At 35.6% G+C, this 23,873-nt stretch overlaps 2 protein-coding genes across 5 annotated transcripts; both read left to right on the top strand.

The window, feature by feature from the left end:
• Nucleotides 1-11,633: 11,633 nt before the first annotated feature.
• LOC139852745 (transcriptional corepressor LEUNIG-like) lies at nucleotides 11,634-17,593 on the top strand. 2 transcript variants are annotated; one of them, XM_071842078.1, is made up of 18 exons: nucleotides 11,634-11,861; nucleotides 12,329-12,426; nucleotides 12,573-12,682; nucleotides 12,828-13,223; nucleotides 13,386-13,474; nucleotides 13,703-13,781; nucleotides 14,032-14,110; nucleotides 14,198-14,247; nucleotides 14,333-14,632; nucleotides 14,713-14,898; nucleotides 15,214-15,432; nucleotides 15,546-15,663; nucleotides 15,777-15,886; nucleotides 16,018-16,167; nucleotides 16,273-16,428; nucleotides 16,542-16,658; nucleotides 16,957-17,163; nucleotides 17,372-17,593. In XM_071842078.1, the coding sequence occupies exons 1-18, from the start codon at nucleotides 11,830-11,832 to the stop codon at nucleotides 17,513-17,515; spliced, it is 2,640 nt and encodes an 879-aa protein (XP_071698179.1). In that variant the 5' UTR covers nucleotides 11,634-11,829; the 3' UTR covers nucleotides 17,516-17,593. The 2 variants fall into 2 exon arrangements, with proteins under 2 accessions (XP_071698179.1, XP_071698178.1); XM_071842077.1 differs by having other exon boundaries at nucleotides 11,635-11,861; nucleotides 15,522-15,663.
• A 1,747-nt stretch (nucleotides 17,594-19,340) lies between these two features.
• On the top strand, nucleotides 19,341-22,176 carry LOC139855555 (uncharacterized). 3 transcript variants are annotated; one of them, XM_071844791.1, is made up of 10 exons: nucleotides 19,341-19,533; nucleotides 19,723-19,836; nucleotides 20,015-20,194; nucleotides 20,629-20,708; nucleotides 20,788-20,827; nucleotides 20,934-21,041; nucleotides 21,213-21,293; nucleotides 21,446-21,568; nucleotides 21,881-21,975; nucleotides 22,083-22,148. In XM_071844791.1, exons 1-9 carry the CDS (start codon nucleotides 19,522-19,524, stop codon nucleotides 21,935-21,937), a joined length of 795 nt encoding a protein of 264 aa, XP_071700892.1. In that variant the 5' UTR covers nucleotides 19,341-19,521; the 3' UTR covers nucleotides 21,938-21,975; nucleotides 22,083-22,148. The 3 variants fall into 3 exon arrangements, with proteins under 3 accessions (XP_071700892.1, XP_071700893.1, XP_071700891.1); XM_071844792.1 differs by having other exon boundaries at nucleotides 19,723-19,800; nucleotides 21,881-22,176; XM_071844790.1 differs by having other exon boundaries at nucleotides 21,881-22,176.
• The last annotated feature ends 1,697 nt before the right edge of the window (nucleotides 22,177-23,873 follow it).

Below are 23,873 nucleotides of genomic sequence, written 5' to 3'. Positions count from 1 at the left end.
TTATATATTATATTATATTTATATACATAGTTAACTTGTAATTTTTAGTCCGTTGCGTCGAGCGTTAAGAGTTGACTCTGGTCCCGGTTCTGGATTTTCGAACGTCCTTGCGTACAATTTAATATCTTGTACTTTGCGTTTTGAATCTTGTACTCTTTTAATTTCGAGACGTTTCTTATCAATAATTGGAACCTTTTTGATTGTCTTTTGTACTTTTGAGCTTTTTGGTCGTTTGCGTCTTCAATTCGTCGAATCTGTCTTTTGTCTTCACCTTTTATTATTTAAACGAATATCACTTGTAAATAGAACAATTGCAACTAAAAGCTTGTCTTTCTTGAGGAATAATGCTATGAAATATATGTTCGTTTTTAGCATTATCAGTGGGCACTTAAAAAGTGCAATTTGGATTTAAAGGAAGCCGGACGCCTAAGGGCGGGGCAATTGAATGAGCTTGGTGAATTACGCCTTGATGCGTATGAAAATTCGTTGATTTATAAGGAGAAAACCAAGCAATGGCATGATAGAAGGTTAAAGGGTTCGAAAGAGTTTAATGAGGGGGATTGAGTGCTTTTGTTTAACTCTAGATTGAAGCTTTTACCGGGAAAACTAAAGTCCCGGTGGACGGGACCATTTGAGGTTGTTAAGGTGTACCCATATGGTACGATTGAGTTGAAAAATGCGAGTGGTACTACCTTTAAAGTTAACGGACATCGAGTGAAGAAATATTTCGATGGTCCATTTGAGATTGATGACGGGGTTCACGTTGAACCCGATCCCAACGCCACTTGAAGTTGGGGACGAGTCGTGTGAACGACTCGTTAAATATAGTTCACATTGTTGTATAGTTTGTATATGTAGGTTTGATCACTGGCTTGCTGTGTCTAAAATGCTATTTGATTGATTGTGGTATTTTGTTTGTTGCTTTTATTGGTTGTTTGGTTTTAAAAGATGAATAGAAGTTGATGAATAAACGAAAACGTCAAGGTATCAGGTTGTGCACATTTCCGCGGCGCGACACATATGGCCGCGACACGAGATTACAAGGTTTTCATGATCAATCAGTGTTTTAAATTGGTGCCTGACCACGTCTATTGCTGCGTCGCGAGGATTCGATGTCGCGGCGCGAGTTTTCAATATTTCGAGGTCGCCTAATAAGAAAATAATTAGTATCAAGTCCAGCTTATCGTCGCGGCGGGCGACTAATGTCACGGCACGACATTCCTGCCACACAGATTCATAACCGACGGCCAATGTTTTAAATCAAATGGGTCAACCCGACCCAATATTAAACCCGACGGGAATCTCACTCTTTTTAGGAGTTTTTGAATCTGTTTTCACCCACCATTCTTATACTTACCTCTCAAGCACACTTAGAGCTCTCAAACCCTAATTTCAATTATCTCTAATTCTTAACTAATTTCTTCAATTCCTTGTTCAATCATGCCGGTTAAGGTCCGATTTTGCTATTCTCTATTTTTTTTCTCTCATGTTTCTTTGATTAATTTTATTAATTATAGGGTTCATGTTTGAAATTTTGTGGGGTTTGTTTAATTGAAACTTTTATGCCTTAATATGTGATGAATTGTTTATGAATATGATATTATTGTGTTTTCTTCATGAATTCTTATGTAGTTTATGCATAATATTGATTCTTGAGATTAGGGTATCGATAAATCCGAATTTGATGTTGAATGTTTGGGGATTTTGTTTGTGAGGGAGATGTTTGCTACTAGATACATGTTTTAAGATAGTGTGGGTGATTTGGGCGGGTCATATGTGATTTTGGTAATTGGTAAGTATGATGATTTTTGTGATTTGTGAGATGTTTATTTGGTTGTTACAATTGTTTAATCTTCTTGCAAGTTTAGAAGTTAACTCGTGATTATAGGAATGATTTATCGTAGGTTGGTTAATTAATTAGACGAGTTTGTGAAATTGAGTTAAGTGGGGATTGTTTAATGGGGCACTTACATGATATAGTGTTTTGAGAATTAGTTTGAATTTGGTACCATGGAACAAAAACATATGTTTTAAATACTTGCTTTTGTTTAAATGCCTAATTGAAGTTGAAACGAGTATTAATGGTAGTTGATGCAAGTATGTGGAACATGTTGATTTGATTATTATTATTGTTCTAATGCTAACTTTTCAAGGTTTGGTGTTTGGTTTGGTTCTTGTTTCATGTGTGCAGAGAAGCATAGTTGATGTCCCCTCGTCCTCCGCAGCTCAATCACGAAGGGATGAAGAGAGAAGAACGAACCCAGAGATTTGGTTACAAAAATTTGGAGAAAACTACTCCCAATATTTTGAATTTATTTCGGTTCGGAGTATACAAGCGACCTGGTATTTTAGTTGGGATGAGTTGGATAGAGCAACTAGTGAGATAAGGGATGAAATTACTGATATGTTAGCAATGTCGAGAAACGGAGTCTATCTTGGCACTTGGGAACGTGCTATGTCTTTGAGAGACAACCTTTATCGTGAGTTGGTTGTGGAGTTCTTCTCCTCTTTAAGTATGCGTTCTAGAAGGGATCCTACGGATCAAGGGTTTATGACATTTCAACTAGGGGGAGAGAACCGAGCCATGAGTCGAATGGATTTGGCTCAAGCACTCAACTTGTATGAGGAATTGGATGAGAAGTCTTTAACATGGTATTTGAAAAAAGAAACTGAATTTATAGGACATCCGGAGGATTATAACGAGCGAGACTTTTGGTATGAAATTTCGGGTTTGACTCCGTTTGTTTCCAATGAGTCAAAAGGGTCCAATATTCGGAGCAGACAGCTACGATTACTTCATAAATTGCTTTCGTGTACTTTTTGCGGTTGACGAAATGGGAACGATAAAGTCAATTCGACCGAGTTGTGGATTATGCATCGAGTTAGGGCCGATGCACATGTTGATTTGTGTATGTTAATTGCTACTTATTTATCTAATCATGCGAGGGAAACAAGAGCATCAATGCCACTTCTTGGTGGTCATTTTGTTACAAAAATTGCGAGGTTTTTCAACATTGATTTTAGCAGGTGTACGAAATTGACCGACCTATTACAGATTATGAAACCTTTTAATTTAAGGTTTTATATTAGTGCAAATTTTGTAATGTGGGATGCAAATCGAGTTGGCTTGGTGGAGTATGTTCGGCCACAAGCGCCTGAGGCTGGTGGTAATAATCAAGGAGGTGATGATGGGGAGTCGGTTGCTCCGAATGTTCCTGCAGGGGGTCAGCCTTGGGGTATTTCCCAAGAAGTTTGGGATAACTTGGTCTCGAGGGTTGATAATGTGCAAATCGGTGTGTCGGATAGTTTTAATGATTTTCGGGGAGATCAACGGTCACATAATGACCGTATGTGGGAAAGTCAGGAGTGGATCGAGGCGAGTACGTTACGTCAAGAAGAAAGGTTGGCCGAGTCCGTGCATGACCAGCAATGGATTGCTTATGGGAACGATTGGCAAAGGCACAATGATCGTCTCTTCTACTTTAACCCGGATCAGTATTATGGTACTACTTCTCAGACACCCGTGTATTATCGTAGTCCAGTTCGGCCACGTGTACTGGCCCTAATCTATAGTGAGCAGGAATCGTTGGAGAATGCGCGTCAGAGGTTTCAGCAGCAGTACCCGTACGGCAATTGGCCGTATGATGGTTTTCAGTGAGGAGGGCCTGCAAACCCGTTGATTATGTTGTAATTTGTTTAAAACTATTTCCTTTCCTTTGGTTTGTATTTGGATAATTATGTATTCTGCTTATGTACTTTGAAACTTATTTTTGGGGTAAGGCGTTTAGGCATTGGGTGGTGCCACTTTGTCCTGTTTATGTAGTTCTTTTGTTTTTCTTTTCTTAGGTTTGTTGGTGAAACGATTTTTCAAGTCTGACATTAAGTTCAGCAAAACTACATGATTGATGATATTGGTGTGATGATCGGGAATGGACGATGTTCTTATGCTGGCAGTCAGCTCAGCGCCATCTGTCACTGGCATTCCGCGATCAGTGGTTAAGCTCGATAAGTTTTTATTTTTTCTTTCTCACATAACCCTTTCGATTTTAATCTATTTTTGATCTCAAGTGATGGGAACATTACTTGATCTCAAGTGTGGGGTAGGGGATGTAAAATCTCTTGGGTTAGTTGTTAATGGAATCATCATCATATTAGTTTTGACCAAAAACAAGACTTGACGTTTCACGGGTATTGGTCGTAAAAAAAGTTTAAAAATTAGGGATAAAATTAAAAAAATATAGAAAAGTTAGTTTAAAAATATAAAAGAATAGAAAAACAATTGAAAATTCGGCCAAAACCTTTGTTCCACATGTTCATTTTCTTGGACATGAAATCCTACGAGTTCGGAGAACTTAATATTAGGTCACCTGTACCAAAACGGGTGTAAACCGTGAGAGAGCGGTGATTGCATAGCGTGATTGTGACCGAATCACGTGCCAGAACAAAAACTTTTGGTTACTTGGTATAGCAGACTTCCAAACTATACCATTTTATTATTACATCATCTAATGGTGTGATACTGTGGGAAGAGGAGCCTTGAGCTTCACCAGTGTTGTCCTTTTTAGGAACAATAGCTACGTGCCTTTGTTTGCTTAGACAACACAACCCATAGCCAAAAGCTATGGCACCCAAAGGTTTTTGGGATTTATCGGAAGGGTAGTATCTACTTCTTACCTTTCTTAAAACAAGCAGAAAAGCTTGTCATGTGGGAAGTAGACAACTTGGAATTAATTCCAACCACGTTCATTACCATTGAATGTGAAATCCTAAGAATTCTTTAAGAATTCAATCGTAGGTCACTTGCACCAAGGCGGGTGTCAACCGTATGAACGGTGATTGTATCGTGTGGTCAAAATCGGGCCATGCGCTAGATCGAAAACTTTAATAAGGCGATCCTCATTGTTTCTCCTAACAAGGACAATGTTGCACCCGACCACTTTATATAACCCGAGGAGTAAAGTCTCCAAATCGACACACTTGCTGATTTATTTCAGAAGTTGTAGTCCAGACCAGTTGTAGGGTGATGAAAAGTCTTGAAAGTCATTGCTAAAATTGACTGGAAATCTACCAGGCCTCAACATCAAACAGGAAAACTGGTAGTCAGACTTATCTCGATGAGGGAGATCTGTCTCGTCAAATGGGGAGCGCACCATGATACACAAATCTGTGATTGATCAGATCCCCAGTTGGATAACCTTCGGAAAGGTAAGATATCAGCTTTTAAGCCTGATGAACTTCAATCTTTATGATTGACTTAACGGATTAGATGATTACCTCATGATTATCGATGATATCTAGACGTAATGTGTATCCTCCTAAGCACATTATTTTCTTACCGACATCTCACGATGTTAGGTACTGTGGGAGGCATTGGATTGACCAATTGCGGGGTAGCCCGTGCGTTCTTTTTGGCACATGCGTTCGATTGTCATATCTTTGGTGTTTCGCTCTCACTTGATTCCCGGTTCCTTTGAAGACTTACATTATGGTTCGAGATTTTCTACCTCATTATTATGGTACGCTATTCGAGATTATATTTAGCTACTTTGTTCATATTAATTGCTTGAGGTTTGAGAAGTTAATTTCGGGGGAATGCAAGTGGGAGGTATGGTTGATATTTACTCCAAAATCGTGCCCACGCTAGTTGTTGGTTAGTTAGTTGTACACATGGTTCTACTTACGCTTTTGAAGATGTTATTATATGGTAGAAGATTAATTTCGAGTTCTATTGCTTGAGGACAAGCAAAACTCTAGTGTGGGGTGGTTTGATATCGCATATTTTATACATGTTTTCCTTAGCGATATCGATCACATTTTAGTCCGTTCGGATACGATTTGGCGGTTATATTGATGATATTGAGAACGTCCGAGTTTGAATAGTTTATTGTTGAAGAGTGGCGTTTTATGGAGTTTTTGAGGCATGTTGTTATTTGATTATTATTATTGGTGCTCCGGGGTTGGAAATGTTAAGTCCATATCGGGTATTTTGGTTTTTAAGTTAGTATTAGTGTTGAAAAAAGTGCAAAGAAAAGTGAGAGCCAGAATACGTGTTATGCCGCGGCGCGATGATCATAGCCGCGGCGTGGAGATTAACTGATTTCGATATCAGTTTAGGGGTTAAAGGTGGGCTCAGAACCAGTTGTGTGTCGCGGCGCGACAAATGGGGCCGCGGCGCGGCGGTTGCTTATTTTCAATATCAGGAAAGGATTTAAGAAGGTCCCAGTTCACGGTGTATGTCGCGGCGCGGCGATATTGGCCGCGGCGCGGCGGAATGTCGACCCAGGTAATTTTGGAAGATATTTAAGCCCGAAAAATACCCTAATTATTCATTCTTCCATCCAGACGAATTCCAGCAGCTTTTAGGCGAATTTTGGTGATTTTCGGGGATCCCCAATATCATTCGATCAACTCAATCATTCCGGAAACGCGTCTCGACCCGTTCATCATTCAAGAACACAATTTTCATTAGGTTTAATTCTTATCAAAATAATGAATACTCTTAATTGTTTATTTGTGATTTTAGTTTTAGCCATGATTGTTGGCTAAGCACTTTAATGTTTGTCTAGATTGAATATTCGTATGTGTTTGGATGATACTTTAATATTTAATTTGATTAATGCATGATAATTATGAGTTTTGATTAAGAACCATTCTTATGGGATTTGATTATTGTTACTAGGCTTGGTTAGTGAACTTGTTTGAACAAAGGGAACCCTGTTTCAATTTAGTGAACTAATTTCCAATTGATTTGTCTTAATCAATTGGGTGCTTACTGGACCAAGGGGGTAAACCGGGTGACATAGATTGAACAAAATAGGGATGAATTGTGTGGAGCGAACGCGTAACCAATTGAATCTTAATCTTATAATTAGATAATTACTAAGTCACAAACGAAAGAGGTCTTTGGTGAAAGGGAACCCTAAGCCAATAAATCCTAGTTTGACGTGTTTGCTAAAAGAGAACTCTGGGTAAACTGACTATGTAGTTGCATGTATTGATAAATAGAACCAGTGTTTAATAACAAAATCATCCGACACTGCGAATAGGATATCTAGGCGAACATTCTTTTATCTATTGAATTCAAATATCTTTATTTTCCGTTGAGTCTGCATTTATTTTCTATAAACTTAAAAACCCAAAAATATTGTCTTTTACTTTTAATCTATCCTTGATTTGGCTAATCGTTAAATAACCATAAAATAAATTATCTCGTACTTTCAATTTTCATAGATTAACTTAGTTATTTTCGTTAGTTGCAATCTTAATTCTCACATTTAAACTGTCCTTAGAACGATTTCGGAATTACCAACTTTATACTATTGCATGATCGGGTACACTGCCCGTTAGTGTGTAGTAATCTTTAAACCGGCATTTTCCAGAGATAAATTTTATACTAGATTTTACACATCAGGATGTAACACTTATGTGTTTAACTTTATTTCAAGTTAATTTGTCATTAAGATGTCATTAGGCGTGATTAATCAAGATTAATACCTTTTAGTTCAAAACTCTTTTGAAAACAAAGAAGGCAACTATTCTAAGCATATTAAAAAAAGGTTTTGTAAATTATAGATGCCTCAAAGTGGTCAAACTCAAAATGGTTGGAAATGGTAACAGAAGAAACTGCGATCGATCCACGGTCAACCTTGAGGTCGACCGTGGATTCAATATTTCTGAAAACGTGCATGTGCATGTTTAAGACTGTGGTACAGGGCATTCCACGGTCAGGCCAGCGGTCGGACGTGGTTCAGCTGTGTATCAAAATTAACCATTTGTTTATTATGTGTTGGTCTTTTGCTAGAGTTTGTGTAGGCTTATGAACATGTGTCGTCTTGCACGTGTTTAAGCACTTAAGTCTTTTGTGTCACCATCAAAACAAAGTGATTAACTTTTGAATATTATTATTGGATTGTTAACCAACATAATGTTTATTGGGGATTTCTTGATAATATGGTGATGCAAATGAACTTCGGTAGTAACTGGACAAAATGGATCAGGAGGTGCCTAGTTTTGGGAAGATATTCGGTATTAATTAATGGGAGCCTCGAATATTTTTCTTTGGAAAAGGGATTGCGACAAGGTGATCCACTCTCGCATTTTTTATTCAAAATTGCTGTCGAGGCTCTGAATATTGCTTTGAGCAATGCAACTAGATGCGGTTTATATAAAAAGGTGGTAGTTGGATATAATGAGTTGGAAATTTCTCACCTAAAGTACACGGACGATGCATTAATTTTTCGGAGATTGGCCGATTGAAAACGTATCAAACCAAGTAGATATTGTACAATGTTTTGGAGAAACTTCGGGGTTGAACATAAATTTTTGTAAAAGTAAATTATACGGTATTGGTGTTGGTACTCAAGATACCTCTGACTTGGCGGCATGTTTCAATTGTATTCCCGTATCTCTCCCTTTTGTTTACCTTGGGCTCTCGGTGGGCAAAAAGATGAGATCTCTAATTGCGTGGGAAGATTTCATTAATAGATTTCTCGCGAAGTTGAGTCCGTGGAAGGCAAAGTTACTTTCAATTCGGAGTAGAGTAACTCTAGTTAAATCGGTATTAGGGAGTTTACCTTTTTACTTTATGCCTTTATACCGTTCCCCGTCTATGGTTATTAAAGCTTTAGAAAAATTGAGGCGGCAATTCTTTTGGAACAAATTTGATCAAAGATCCATATCATGGGTAAAATGGAATCCAACCATATCATTAAAGGCGAAAGGTGGTTTGTGCCTTAAATCAAAAAACATTAGTTGGCTATGCAAGGTGGTGGAGATTTAAAGTTGAAAAAGACGCGCTTTGAAGAAAAGTAATATGTTCAATCTATGAGGACCGCGACGGGCTTCAAACTGTACCGAATCAAAGAGTGTTGGGTGGAGGAGTGTGGCATAACATTGTAAAGGCAGGTGCATTGGTTGATAAAATAGGTATTAATTTCACCAACTCTTTCTCACGAAAAATTAGAACATGAACTAGGACTCGTTTCTGGGTTAACCCCTGGATCCCGTCAACTAATGACTGTTTAGCATAATTATTCCCAAGGCTATATGCGTTGGAATCATACAAAATGGCGTTGGTGGCTGATCGCGTTTCAAACGACTCTTTTGGATTGATAGGTAACTGGTGTTGGAATACCATCATGCATGGAAGGTAAAATGATGAATTGCAAAGGTTATACGAGTTACATCAGTAATCAGATCATCTCATGCTAAACGGGGAGGATAGTTGGCGGTGGAACTTAAGCCAAAAAGGTGTGTTTACTGTTCATAAATTGTCTAATCTCATTGAAGGCGCCTCACTTGATATAAATGCTCCTAGCGCCGTCCACAATTGGATATCTTGTCTCCCTAAAAAACTAAACGTGTTTATGTGGAGACTCTGTTTAAACAAGTTGCCAACATACTTGAATCATTGCGATATAGGTGTAAACTTAAGCAATGATTCGTGCCCGTTTTGTCAACGAATTATTGAAGATTCCGATCATTTGTTCATTAAATGCATTTACACGATCTGGAGGGGGGGTTTTTGCAACTGGTGGGGTTTGAATCAAATAATACCGAACGGGATTCCAAATGCAATCAGTGAGGCAAACTTCCAACCAGGTGATGAGACCTCAAATTTGGCGTGCCTAGCTTCGAGATACGTTCTTTTATGGTCGATATGGAAATGGAGAATAAAATAATACACAACCCGGTAGATAGGTGGGGAGCTATTCTAAATGAGAATGTTTTGGCGTCTTCAATCCTGCTCTCGCATCTTTGGATATTTTCCCGCAAGAAAACGTGATCGATATCGGCGTTTGACTGGAAAGCAAGCCCTTGGAAGATCACGACTACAAGTTGATAGACATTGGTTGATGGCCTTTTTTTTTTCTTGTAATTGAGACATAAATTGGTGTTTTGTATAGGAGGTTTACTTTTTTTTTTTTTTGGCGTTTTCTTTGTTTGCGTCTTGTAGGCAAGGTGTAAATGTATGGTCATTTTGAGATTTGGGGTTTAATGTAGGTTAGCTTTTAAAAAAAAACATATGAATTTTAATTGATCATTTATTTTATATTATAAAAATGTATAGCGTGTATTATTCCATATATGTATAACATATATGAAACGCCTAATATTCACTTTTTTTTTATTATATTCATATACTTTTTATATATCATATTATTATGAAACGAGACGGTTGTTTTTATAGAACTAGACTGAATTTTTTGGAACCGAACCGAACCGAACCGAACAGAAGCAATATTATATAGTCCAGTCATCGGTCCGACCTTTCGCAATAAAATTGGACTCGAGACTGAACCGAACTGAGTTTGTTTGGTCTGGTGATGTATCGTGCACAACCCTATTATCGATTGTAATTGTTAATATTCATATCCGTTTATATGTTATCTTCTTATTGGAAAAAATAATAATGAAACCATTTAGACAAATCTAGGTGTTTTTTTTTTTTTTTTTTTTTTTTTTTTGTGTGTGTGTGTGTGTGTGGGGCAAAAAAACAGGAATTAAATTAATATCAAATTTTCAAGAAAATGTGAAAATTGTAAATTACATGAGACCAATGTATGCTTGCAAACTGGGCTTACAAAGTTCCTGCCCAAATGCTAAAGGCAACAAAATACCATAAATCAAAATACATTAGAACTACAACTTGCAAAACATTGAAGAAATTAAATAGCTAGTCCTCTTCTAACAAGAGCATCCTTGGGCAAGAACTCCATACAAATCTAGGTGTTTGTTTTTGAAGTTCGTGTGTTTTTAAAGACAGAAGAAGACCCTACTAGTTATAGACCGAGCAACGATCTTAGATACATACTCCCTCTGTCCCATCTTAAGTGTTCACTGTTGACTTTTCAAAGTCTTTCTTTGTAAACTTTGACTGTAAATATTTTTATTTGTGTTATATAATATTTGATGAAAATTATATGGAATGAAGAGACATTTAAAACTCAATTCATTCATATAATTTTCATCAAATATTATATAGCACAAACAAAAATATTTACGATCAAAGTTGACAAAGTAAGACTTTGAAAAGTCAACAGTGGACACTTAAGATGTGACGGAGGGGTAGTAAATAAAACACTTAGGTGCTGTTTGTTTTTCTGTTTGCAGACCTTATTATGTCTTATGTCTGTGCGCCCGCAGACGTTTATATTGCAGACAGTTTGTTTTTCTGAAGACATAAGTTAAAATAATATCTTATTATGTCTGCAGCCTCGCAGACTTAGAAATGTGCTTCTAAGTGCTGCAGACAGAATTAAGTTATGTTGCAGACATAAAAACAAACAGTCTTCATTATTCAGCATACAGACCTTCAGACCACATCTTCTTAACAGACATGGTTCGCAGATCTTCAGACAAAAACATCTTAAAAAACAAACAGCACCTTATTATTGACCGTCGCAACCCTCCAACCCAACTCAATTGGCCACCTTGGACCAAGCTCCACCCACATCGTCATAAACGCTACCGGACGCCCCAAACCCCATTTGTAATACATACCGTACTCGTAGTAAAAATTGGTTTATGACTTTATGTAATAAAATAAAAAAATATCAAATATATTCTCTCTCTCTCTCTCTCTCTCTCTAATCCGTCTCTCTTTCTCTCTCTGCATATCTGCATATCTGCATCTCTCTTTCTTGAAAGATCTTCTTTCTTAACTTAATTGTATTAATTAATAATAATAAATAAATATTCTTGACTTGATTTTTCACATCAATTCTCAAAAGGGTTTTTTAACAACAGGCAAAACCCATGTTTTTCTTACTTGTATTTATATAATAAGATCTAACAATTTGAATTTCTTTACCCTTTTGTTTCAAGAAAATGTCTCAGACTCACTGGGAAGCTGATAAAATGTAAGTTTTTTTTTTTCTTCTCTTTTAATTAATTAATAATTAATTGTGCTTTCTACATGGGTTCTTGTTAGATTTATGGATGTGCTGCTTCCATTTCTTTTTTAATGTTTTGCTTTATGATCCAATTGTAGCTTTGTTATATCTAAGTTTTCTAGGGTTTGTGCTTGCAGTATCTTTTTTATTTATTTTTTTCAAGTTAATTTATTTATTTCTCATTTGGGTATTTAGGTTTTGAAATCTATATTGTGCCTAATTAAGCCATATGCGTATATAAGAATTTTAGATTTAAATTAGTCTTGATGAAAGATCCCTAAATTTTGGTGGGTATTTGTTATTGTATTAATTATGTATAAAAATTTAAACTTTTGGGACTTATGTTAACATAAACACTCTATTCTGTGTATAAAGTTTCATACTTTATCATGGAATTAAGTAATAAATATTTGATTTTTTTTAATCAATCACAGGTTAGATGTTTATATACATGACTACTTAGTAAAAAGGGATTTGAAGGCTTCCGCTCAAGCGTTTCAAGCTGAAGGAAAAGTCTCATCTGACCCTGTTGGTAAGAACTCTTTTATGAAAACTTGGAATAATATTGCTAAAACTTGCAAATATTTGTTACTAGTTTATTATTATTATTATAAGTTAAAGTTATATAAATTATTATTATAATTATAATTAGTTTGCAATTTTTGGGATATGTTATAGCTATTGATGCACCTGGCGGCTTTCTGTTCGAATGGTGGTCGGTGTTTTGGGACATTTTTATAGCAAGGACCAATGAAAAACACTCAGAGGTTGCAGCCTCTTACATCGAGGTTAGCTTGCGATGTTTTCGACATATCTTTTTTGCACATTTTTAATTATTGATGCTTTTTACTGGAGCTTGTTACATACTTGTAACGTTTATTTACAATGTATGCGTATATTTATCTTAACATATATGAATATTCATAATTGCAGACTCAGTTAATAAAAGCAAGAGAGCAGCAACAACAACAACAGCAGCCGCAGCAAACACCTCATCCTCAACAGCAGCAACAGCAACAGCAACATATGCAAATGCAACAGCTTATTTTACGACAGGCTCAACAACAGCAACAACAACAGCAGCAACAACAACAGCAGCAACAGCAACAACAGCAGCAACAACAGCAGCAGCAACAACAAGCGCAACAGCAGCAGCAACAACAACGAAGAGATGGGGCCCACCTTCTGAACGGAACGTCAAACAGGCTTGTTGGAAGCGATCCTCTTATGAGGCAAAACCCCGGAGTTAATGCTATTGCTACAAAAATGTACGAGGAGAAATTGAAAGTGCCACTTTCAAGGGATTCTTTGGATGATGCAGCTATGAAAGTAAGATCATCTGTTAACGTTTTTGGATTCTTAATTCTTAATTTACCTATATGTGTGTGTGTGTGTGTTCATATGCATATATATGTATGTATATGTATATATATGTATATACGTATATGTATGAGTGAAATTTTTATGTATTTCTTGTCGCAATCTTGGCAGAGATATGGTGAGAATTCTGGGCAGCTTTTGGATCCGAACCAGGCGTCGATATTAAAATCTGCTGCTGCTGCAGCCGGTCAACCTTCAGGGTACTGTTATCGCTTATAATCAATTCTTGCGTATTACTCGTGTGTATAAAGTAGCTTGAAAACAGATTTTTGTTTCTATATCTGTAAGAAAATTAGTGAGTTTTATGAAATAGTTGTTGGGTGGTTGTTTAATGAACTTTTATATAAGCTTTTGCATGTATTAAAAGCAGGATTGAACGTGTTCATATTTTATAAAGTTGGAACTTAGAATTTATTAATGTTTATTAGGCAAGTGCTGCATGGTACAGCTGGCAACATGTCGCCTCAAGTTCAAGGTCGGAACCAACAACTTCCCGGCTCTGCACCTGTGAGTACTCGTATTTTGTCGTTTACACTTTTCACTATTGGAGATGCAAACATTGTTACGAGTATAAAATATTAAACAAAGATTAATGAAAAAGTACCAAACATGATAAATGTTTCCTAAACAAGGAGTGTTTACACTTGAATGTTTTTCCAAGAGGGAAATACATTACGTGCTTTTGTGTTTTGAAGTCATATATTCAACGAGTTGAACTGATATTGATGTTTGACTTATGTTGACTACACTTGAATAGGAAATAAAGACAGAGATGAATTCAATCTTAAATCCTAGAGTTGCGGGGGGTTCTGAAGTGTCATTAATCGGAATCCCGGGTAATATTTTTGACTTTCTTGAATTCGGCCTTTTGACTATTTACGTAACTAACTCTTCGTGTAACTGATAAGTACCTTTTTCTGTAGGATCAAATCAAGGCAGTAACAACTTGACATTAAAAGGGTGGCCTTTAACGGTATGTTTGTTAAAGATTACACATTCAGCCGTCTACGTTTTTAGTTATATGGAATTATGTTTTAATGGTGATAATTAATTAACAGGGATTAGATCAACTGCGGTCTGGTCTATCGCAACAACAGAAGTCATTCATGCCAGGCTCCCAACCGTTTCATCAACTACAGATGATGTCACCACAACATCAGCAACAACTTTTGTTAGCTCAACAAAACATGACATCACAATCAGCAAACGATGAAAGCCGACGGCTAAGAATGCTTCTTAATAACCGTAGCATGAGTATGGGCAAAGATGGGCTTGCTAGTTCTGTCGGTGATATGCCAAACGTTGTTGGATCTTCGATGCCCGTTATACCTCGAGGAGATCCCGATATGATGATCAAGGTTACTTTCTAATTCTCGTACCGTTTATCTTTAGCTGCGTTGACACGAGTTATATTAATGTTATCGATTATCGTCTGTAGTTAAAAATGGCGCAATTACAACAGCAACAACAGAACGGTAATCAACACCAACAGCAACAGATTCATCATTCTCTTTCGGCTCCACCACCGCAAAATTCGAACTTGAATATTCAACAGGAAAAGATTGTCGGTGCAAGTAGTGTCGGTGACGGGAGCATGTCGAACTCGTTTAGAGGAAATGATCAGGTCGGGTGAAATTTATTACTTTCACAGTGTTGCAAACTCGGAATTACTCGGCGAGTACTCGGTCAAACTCGGTCAAAACTCGATATTACTCGGAAAGTCGGCCAAAACTCAGCCAAAACTCGGGATTACTAGGAAAATCGGTCAAAACTGTCAAAACCGGTCAAAACTCGGTCATAATCGTTTAAAGTCAAACATGGTCAACATCCGAGTACTCTTCGAGTCTGTTTGTTTTATTAAGTATTTAAATTTAAATTAAATCTTAATTAATGGATAATATTAAATACTGATGCATCATTACGGTTAAAAAATAAACAGACCGCTAGAAAAAGAAAGCAGCCCGTGTCATCTTCGGGACCCGCAAACAGTTCAGGAACCGCAAACACGGCGGGCCCGTCACCAAGTTCGGCGCCATCAACTCCGTCAACTCATACACCTGGAGACGTGGTTCTGCCACATAATGACGGTTCTTCGAAACCGATAATGATGTTTCGGCCCGATGGGCCAACAAGTCTTACATCTCCGTCAAATCAATTGGTGAGTGTCACGTGTGTGTCGTATGTAAGTCATCTTGGTTTAGTTTTATAAGTAGTTTTTAAGGAGATATATTTAATATTTATTTGCAGTGGGATGATAAGGACATTGTGCAGGCTGACATGGATCGTTTTGTGGAAGATGGATCTCTTGATGATAACGTTGAATCTTTTTTATCTCACGATGATACCGATATGAGAGATACGGTTGGTCGTTGTATGGATGTGAGCAAAGGTTTGTATCTTTTTGACCACTACTGAAAGTTCTCATCTTTACTTTGTATAATCTCTAGTCAATGTTGACGTCTTAGATTTATTTTATTTTTTTTATTCTTGATTTGATGATAGGGTTTACGTTTACGGAGGTCAATTCCGTTCGTGCTAGTCAAAGCAAGGTCGTTTGTTGCCATTTCTCGTCAGATGGTAAGCTGCTTGCGAGCGGTGGTCATGATAAAAAGGTAAAAAAAAGAACAAGATTGTACTAGCTTTATGTGGACTTGTAATTGAAAAATTTATTGTCTTTGTTAATGTGCAGTAATATATTAATTATGGAGTATTAATTAATGTTGATGGGTATTTTATGATGCAGGCTGTGCTATGGTACACAGATTCTTTAAAGCCGAAATCGACTCTTGAAGAACATACATCGTTGATCACGGATGTACGGTTCAGCCCGAGCATGCCCCGGCTTGCAACGTCGTCTTTTGATAAAACAGTTCGTGTTTGGGATGCTGACAATGTTAGTTGACTTAATTTGTTCAAATATATGTTCCTTTGTGTGGTTATATTCACTTTCTGGCTTTTTTTGCTCTGAATAACGTTGACTTCGACTCTGACCCTTCAGCCTGGTTTTTCGCTCCGCACATTTATGGGTCATTCCGCATCTGTGATGTCATTGGATTTTCACCCAAATAAAGAGGACCTCATCTGTTCATGTGACGGTGATGGGGAGATACGATATTGGAGCATAAATAATGGTAGTTGTGCACGGATATTTAAGGTACGAATATCAAAAAGTTTTGCTGTTATTATTATATTAAATCAAAGTAATATTGCTAAAATTAAAATCAAAATTAAAATTAAAGTTTGTATGTTATATTTATGGTGGATCAGGGAGGAACGGCCCAAGTAAGATTCCAGCCACGCCATGGAAGATTTCTTGCAGCAGCTGCAGAAAACATCGTTTCCATACTCGATGTCGAAACACAAGCCGTTCGACATTCGTTACCAGTTAGTTTCCGATCCTTGTACTTAACTTTTATTTATTGGCCGAGGTTGAATAAAAATGACTTTTTTCTTTGGGGGTGGGGGGTTGTGTAAAATATAGAAACGGGCTCCGATCCATGTACTTAACATTTTAGTCATAGCTTTTTTATACGGGCTCCGATTTAGTTGATTTAAAAGGCTAACTGAAATGGCTACAAAATTTCACTAGTTCAAATTTTAAGGGGAGCCCGTCCGAGGCCTTATAAAGCTCCGTCTTTGTTTCTAGTCAATTTTATATATGGTAATGTGAATAATAATATAGGGGCATACGAAGCCAATTAATTCTATTTGCTGGGATCCGAGTGGTGAGTATTTGGCGTCGGTTAGTGAAGACTCGGTTCGAGTGTGGTCTCTTATGGCTGGAAATGAAGGGGAGTGCGTACATGATCTTAGCTGTAACGGCAACAAGTTTCATTCGTGTGTTTTTCATCCGAGTTATGCTTCTTTGTTGGTCATTGGATGTTATCAGGCAAGTTATCTCAACTCTTCGAACGTAATGTGAAACTAATCACTTCATTTTTTTCCTCATTTATATTTAATTTTTATTTTTAATTCTTACGTTTACCCCATACACTGATTAACATCTTAACCAATGATTTTAACGTATGTTCTGAAAATTTTACTAACCATATAATTAGGCACATTAATCATTTATTTGATTTGATTTGTTAATGCAGTCTTTGGAGCTATGGAATATGTCGGAGAACAAGACGATGACTTTATCGGCCCATGAAGGATTGATTGCCGATTTGGCATTGTCAACGGCTACAGGTTTGGTAGCTTCGGCTAGCCACGATAAGATTGTTAAACTTTGGAAGTGAAACTGTGAAACATGAAAACACAAATGTTGTATGAATTGTTGTGTACTCTGCTTTTGGAAACTTATGTTTTCGGGGTTACTTGTCATGTTTATATTTTAGAATGTTAATTTAGTACAAACAATATTCATGGGGTCATCACTGCATGTTTTACGTGTGCTCCCCGGTTTTTCATTTTTTTCTCTTATTTATAGAGATAGTCTTGTTGTGCTCGGGCAATTCAACGCTGGCTCTCTAAGTGCACTAGCTATCGTTTATTTGATGGTTGAATTGAAGAATTGAAGAATTGAACCGTATATCATTTTGTTTTTTAAGTAACCTAATTTTTAAAAATGTTTTATAAGTTATTGAAATTTGTATACTATTCAATTTTCAATATGTATGTCAAATTCGGGAAAAACTCATTGGTAATATCAAAAGGACACAAAAACCTACGTAGTTGGAAAATTGTAAAATGATATAAATATTGTTAACTAAGATATACATAAGTATTTGTATAATTTTTATATATTCTCAGTTTGTGTGTTAGGTGAATTTTATAAAAATGAAATAAAATATAAATACGAAGTTGCCTATAAATATATTTTCTAATATAATTTTTTTTATAATTAATAATAATATTATTAAAATAAAATGATATACTGATCCATATCTATATATTATCCCTAAAATGATGTACTTGTCTTTGGAGTTGGTTTGGAGTTTTTAGGTGAGGTTAGGATTAGATGGGGTTTTCGTTCAACGGGTGCAACCGTGCAATTCTATAAAGCGTAAAGTGTTTTTTTTTAAGGAGGCTCCTGGTTGTTTGTTCAGCATACTTCTCCTTGGATGGTTTTGTGTCCTTAGTGTCAAGTCTACAGTTGCAATTGTTTGCTCTTGTCGAGCAAGTAAAGTCGATTATGCTTGCCGTTAAAATTAAAAAAAAAGGTCGATTATGCTTGGTGCTTTGTTTAGTGTATTGGTGCAATGGTTTGCTCTTATCGAGTGTTTATAATTATTCCCGACTAGCGGTTACAAGTATAGGTACAACGTTGTGCGTTGTAGGTTGACTTGTCACTTTCGGGATGAAATCTCTGCAGATCCGGATCACAGTATAGAAACTGTGGGGTGGCTTAAGTCGTCCACCGGATCCAAACTGCAAGTTGGTCCGTTTAGCGAGTTGTTGCTATGCTCTTGAATTCTAGAAAGAGAAAGTACTCTGAGAGAGAGAGAGAGAGAGAGAGAGATTTTAGTCACTTGCCTCTTTCAATTATTGATACATGTGTCCTATTTATAGGCATCAGGGCTTCGTAAAAGACGGAGACACGTGTCGAGTTATCATTGGTAAATGAAGTTAACCGACTTAGTCCAGCCATGCTGATGTGGCATGCGTGCTGCTAACATGCTTTGTTCTTTAAATATAAAAGGCTTATGCACTAAAGGCGGCCTGAAGGGCTTACGCTGCACGCTGAGCGGCCTTTACTATTTTTTAACTACTTCCATGACGGATAACGCAGAATGGATATATTGAAGATCTTACCTTCCGGACATACTTTTCCCTTCCTGACGAATTATCTACCCTTCGTCATACGTGCAGACCATAGGGAGCACCATTATCGAGCAAATAGGTTTGGTTATTGTTTGTGTATTTGTGTTCGGATACTAGGCAATGGTCATTGAAGATACTAGGCATTGTTCATTGGTGTATGTTCAAGTAGATCTTAAAATCTATTCAAGGAGATAAGTGGAATCGCATCACTTGTGATTTCTAAATCGTTACGATCTATTTAATTTTAGTTATGTTTTTACTTTTTAGCCAAAAATGTATATAGACAATATTACAAGGGCCTAAAGGGTTTATTAAAATAAATTAACAATTCGGCTACACCGCCCAGCTGATATACGATTTGTTATCTCCGCCGTCAACCGCCACTTCCGCCACCACGATTCTCCCTTTTAAGCGCGTGTATTACACGTTTTCTTCTTACAGCTTAAATATATAAATATCGAACCTTAACTTAATAGAGAGGATGACAGATATGGTAAACCATTTTTATTACGTTATTTCTTTAATCAGATTATTTATATTTATTTATTTATTTTTAGCATCAATTATTATTATCATAGCAAATTAAAAGTTATGCTCAAATTGATATATTTAACAAATCTAATTTCAAAATTTTTCATTAGATCTTCAATATTTTGATTTTTATCTGTTTTAATTTCTCCAGGATCAAAAGATAACAGAAACATTGAAGAAGATGAATGATTTGAGAGATAAAGCTGACGAAGCTGGTGCTAGTGCTAATGTACAAACCTTACTTTCACTTCTAGATACATTACAGGTTGCCATTTGTGTTTTTTTTTTTTTATATATATTTATTTTGATTTACTTTCAGTATTAATTACTGAATTATTAAATTATTGATGTTATTAATAATAATGAAATGAAATGTCGTTTTCAATAGTGAGGTGTTGTGTTTTCTGCTGTTAGGTATTGAGTTATTTGAAAATGAAATTTAGGTTCTTGAGAAGCAAGAAGCTGAAATTGAGCTAAGTTGCAGTGAAGAATGTGCTAGACTGCAAGTGGAGGTTAGTGAATTGGAAGAGATGATACATAGCGATGATTACAGTGAGAGTTTTACGCAACTTGTTGATCGATCATTGGCTAATGCTGTTGAGAGATTAAATTTAGCAAAAATGGTATTGCATACGTTTCTTTCGACTAATTGTAAATGAGCGTGTTTATGTATGTAAGTGCCTATATATATGCGATAATGCGAAGTATCAGGATTAAATGAGAAGCTAATTTTGGGCGACAATTGTGAGTAAACATTGATTCACAATTTTTTCTTTTCGATTGATGTTGACCTCATATATATATATAGCCTATCTCTGAATCTGAATCCTATATATACGTAGATCTTGAATATTCAAAAATTATAACTCGGATAACGTACACCTTTGGCGGGATTGGGTACTGTTGTAACTTGTAACTAACCTTTGATAATAAAAAAAACTGAGGGAATATTTTATTACACGTGTATGTCGTATCAAGTATTGTTAAAGTTTGCTTATGTTTTTACTTATTAGCGTTGTTTTATTGTGAACGATTTAGTTTTGCTGATACTGTGTAGGACCTTGCTTCAAAATTAAGGGAAATTACATCATTAAAGCGACAACGTGATGACGTCCCGGTACAAGCGGAGCTCATCCAGTAAGTTGCTTTCGACGACTACATAAACATCACCGTAATACTTTTGTTAAATGTGAAATGTGTTGTGTCTATGCTGCAGATATGAACGGCGGTTTTCAGAACTTAATGTTCACATCCAGGTATGTTAAAATATTTACAATTATTTATGATTTGTGCATCAGTTCTCTAATATTGTATCAGTGTGTGTGTGTGTGACATTTTATTATTTCGTTTGTTAATGCACAGGGAAAGCTTCGGCAAACTCGTAAATACTATGCTACATATAATGCTTTGTTGGAAATAAAAGAGTTAATGCTAAAAGAAACGTCCTTGTTGAACTCCGTGAGCTCTCAGGTAGACGTATTTGTATATAATGCTTTGACTTATCAAAGTCAACATAAATCTATATTGATTTCACTATTATGTTTTTACACTAGAAGTATTCAAAACTAATTTTATAGTATATATGTTGTCTAATAATCTCTTTTCTCTTTTCTCTTTTGTTGTAATCAAAATTTGAAACAGTTACAAGATGCTCTTAAGAGTCCTGCGGGCCGTGCAACGTTGACCAGTTCCATGGATGGAATTTCAAAGAGTATTCAACAGGTGATATATTTACGTAACAAGTCATTGTTCCGTGTGTGTCATAATAAACAGTTACTGTATGACATTTGTTATGTATTTTGTAGTCTGCAACATCTGTACATATTTTATATTTGGAAATGTTGATGCTGATGTCATGTAACTTTCTTTTGCAGAAGCTTCAAAATGTGCAAGTTACGCTGCAAGCAGAGCAACTTGCACGTGAAGCTTTGAAGAAAAAGCATGCAGCAGCAAATTTGGAGAAAAGGCGTTGCTACTCTCTTTTAAAGTCGTTTCAAGTAAGGATTATGATTAATACCTTTTGTTGCAGTTTCAGTGAAATATATAATAATATAATTTAATTAATTTTAATAAAGATTAAACTTTCCGATGACCTATAGTAATAATGCTGCATGATAGATGGTCTTGTTCTCTATTGTTTAGCTACTTTATCCTCTCATTATGTGATAGTATCATCTTAATCATGTGATATGTTTGATGAATATATTTTAGGTGTACAATGTGTGAGTTTTTTATTTCTTCCAAATATTTGACAAAATTAGTAGAATCTTATGGATCAAAATTAATGCGATGTAATTTACACTTAACAGGAAGAATGCACGAAGAATGAGAGACTTCGCAATCAAACTCCAGAATTTCACTTATAGACTCTTTGATGAGGAGTTTTAGAAGATGTGTCAATGAGGTCAGGTCAATGATGTTTTTTAGTTTTATTTTTGTATAGTCACTAAAATTAACCATACACCACTAAACATGTTTTATAATGTTGTACTGTACAATTCTTTAAAGCAGGTTTAGTGTTGTACGGATTACTTTTAGTGGAAAAAGTTGCGTCCGCCTCGACTTCCTTCATTTAGTACATGAATGGTGTATTTATAGTAGTAAACATGGGTATATTGCATTATTTCCTGTTTTTGAACTCTCCGCGTTTTTTCCTTTTTTTTTCAGTTACAGTCAAACACTTTCTGCACTTCTAACTAGTTAAAAGACCCGTGAAATCACGGGTTTATTGAAAAAACCATATAAAAAATCTATGAAAGAAATATTAAAACAAAACTATATCTTGATTTCAACACCGAAACCTTATAACAACCATTTTTCTATCATAAGTAAGCACTTGCACTTCACCAAATTGAAAAACATAGACCAATATGACAAAATCTCATTATTATTACTTAAAAACAAATAGAAATTGTGATATCATGTAGTTGCTGCTACAAAATCTTCATGTTTATTCAAAACAACCACAAATTAGATTAGATTTAAAAGTATTGAAATCATCCTTCTAAAACATAAAGTCCTGAACTTCTAAAGATCTATTACCTGGGCATATTTGACTTTAAAACTAAACAACTATTTCATAAGCAATTCCTTTAAACCAATTTAGCACTATTAATTCCAATAACTTCATTTATTATTTCAGTATGTCTTTTGATTTTCAAACTGCAACCAAGTAACAAAAAATGTCAAAACACTCTAGAAACACAGCTTGAGAATATCTAAAAGTTCTCAATGAAATTTACAGAAACTTTTCTACGAACTACTGGGTCTATATTAACATGTGCAATTGTCATAGTCATAAAAATAAAAATGGGTCCTAGAAACATCATGAATTAGAGAAACATCATGATATAATACTAAAAAGTTCCAAAAACTCGGCAAAACCTTTAAAATGCCATTGCTCTTGAATGTAGAAATTGCTTTGAACTCTCATCACTCCAAACCTGTTAAAAGAAGAAACGAAGCTTACTACGGTAACAAACATCAAACGCAGCAACAATTGTCATTGAAAACACCGTTCTCACATTCACTTACTGGCACACCTAACGACAAAAGATATTTACAACATAATGACAAAACACGCCAATATGATTGAAATTCAACTTTTTATTAAGACATTTCATTAAATACTTTGGTATACAAAATCGGATAAAAGAGCACACAGGAAAAAAATATGTTTAAAAGTATGTTGGACTCAAATGCTCCTGAACCAACATAAAATTAACACAAATCTACAAAAAAAAAAAAGAAAAAAAAAAGAGAAAATAAAACAATGAAATTAAAGATAATATACTATAAATAGGACACTATTAGAAAATAATACTCCGTATAAAGGTTACTTACAATAGGATGAAGAAATCGTACACAATTAATATTTCTCCTAATCCGATATTTGTCGATCTTTGTCCCTTTGATTCCGTAGGTGACATTAATATCATTCCCATATTTTTGAAGGTAAGTGGCTGAAAAAATAATATAAAGTGAGATAGATACAGTAGCGTCTTAATGATAGAAAGGCTAATAAATTTTCATAAAAACATATCAAAATAAAAAAGACATAAAAGATTATGAAATATTTTAGGAACTAAATGAAAATCAAAGAAACTACAACCCAACCAATTGATACTAATAAAAATCAATAAGGTCAAGTAGATATTTGAATACCAAACTTTTTATAAAGTTGACTAACCTTCAACGAAGAAATTCATATAGGTCATTTCATCGAACATCTAGTGTGCATCAACGAAAATACCTACAAAACCATATAAATGTGCATCAAAGTCATAACAATTACTAAATTGT

This window comes from Rutidosis leptorrhynchoides, chromosome 6 (assembly GCF_046630445.1).
Source record: "Rutidosis leptorrhynchoides isolate AG116_Rl617_1_P2 chromosome 6, CSIRO_AGI_Rlap_v1, whole genome shotgun sequence".
Lineage (NCBI taxonomy): Eukaryota > Viridiplantae > Streptophyta > Magnoliopsida > Asterales > Asteraceae > Rutidosis > Rutidosis leptorrhynchoides.
Note: the sequence above shows the minus strand (reverse complement) of the source record. Positions and strands in the feature narration are given on the sequence as shown.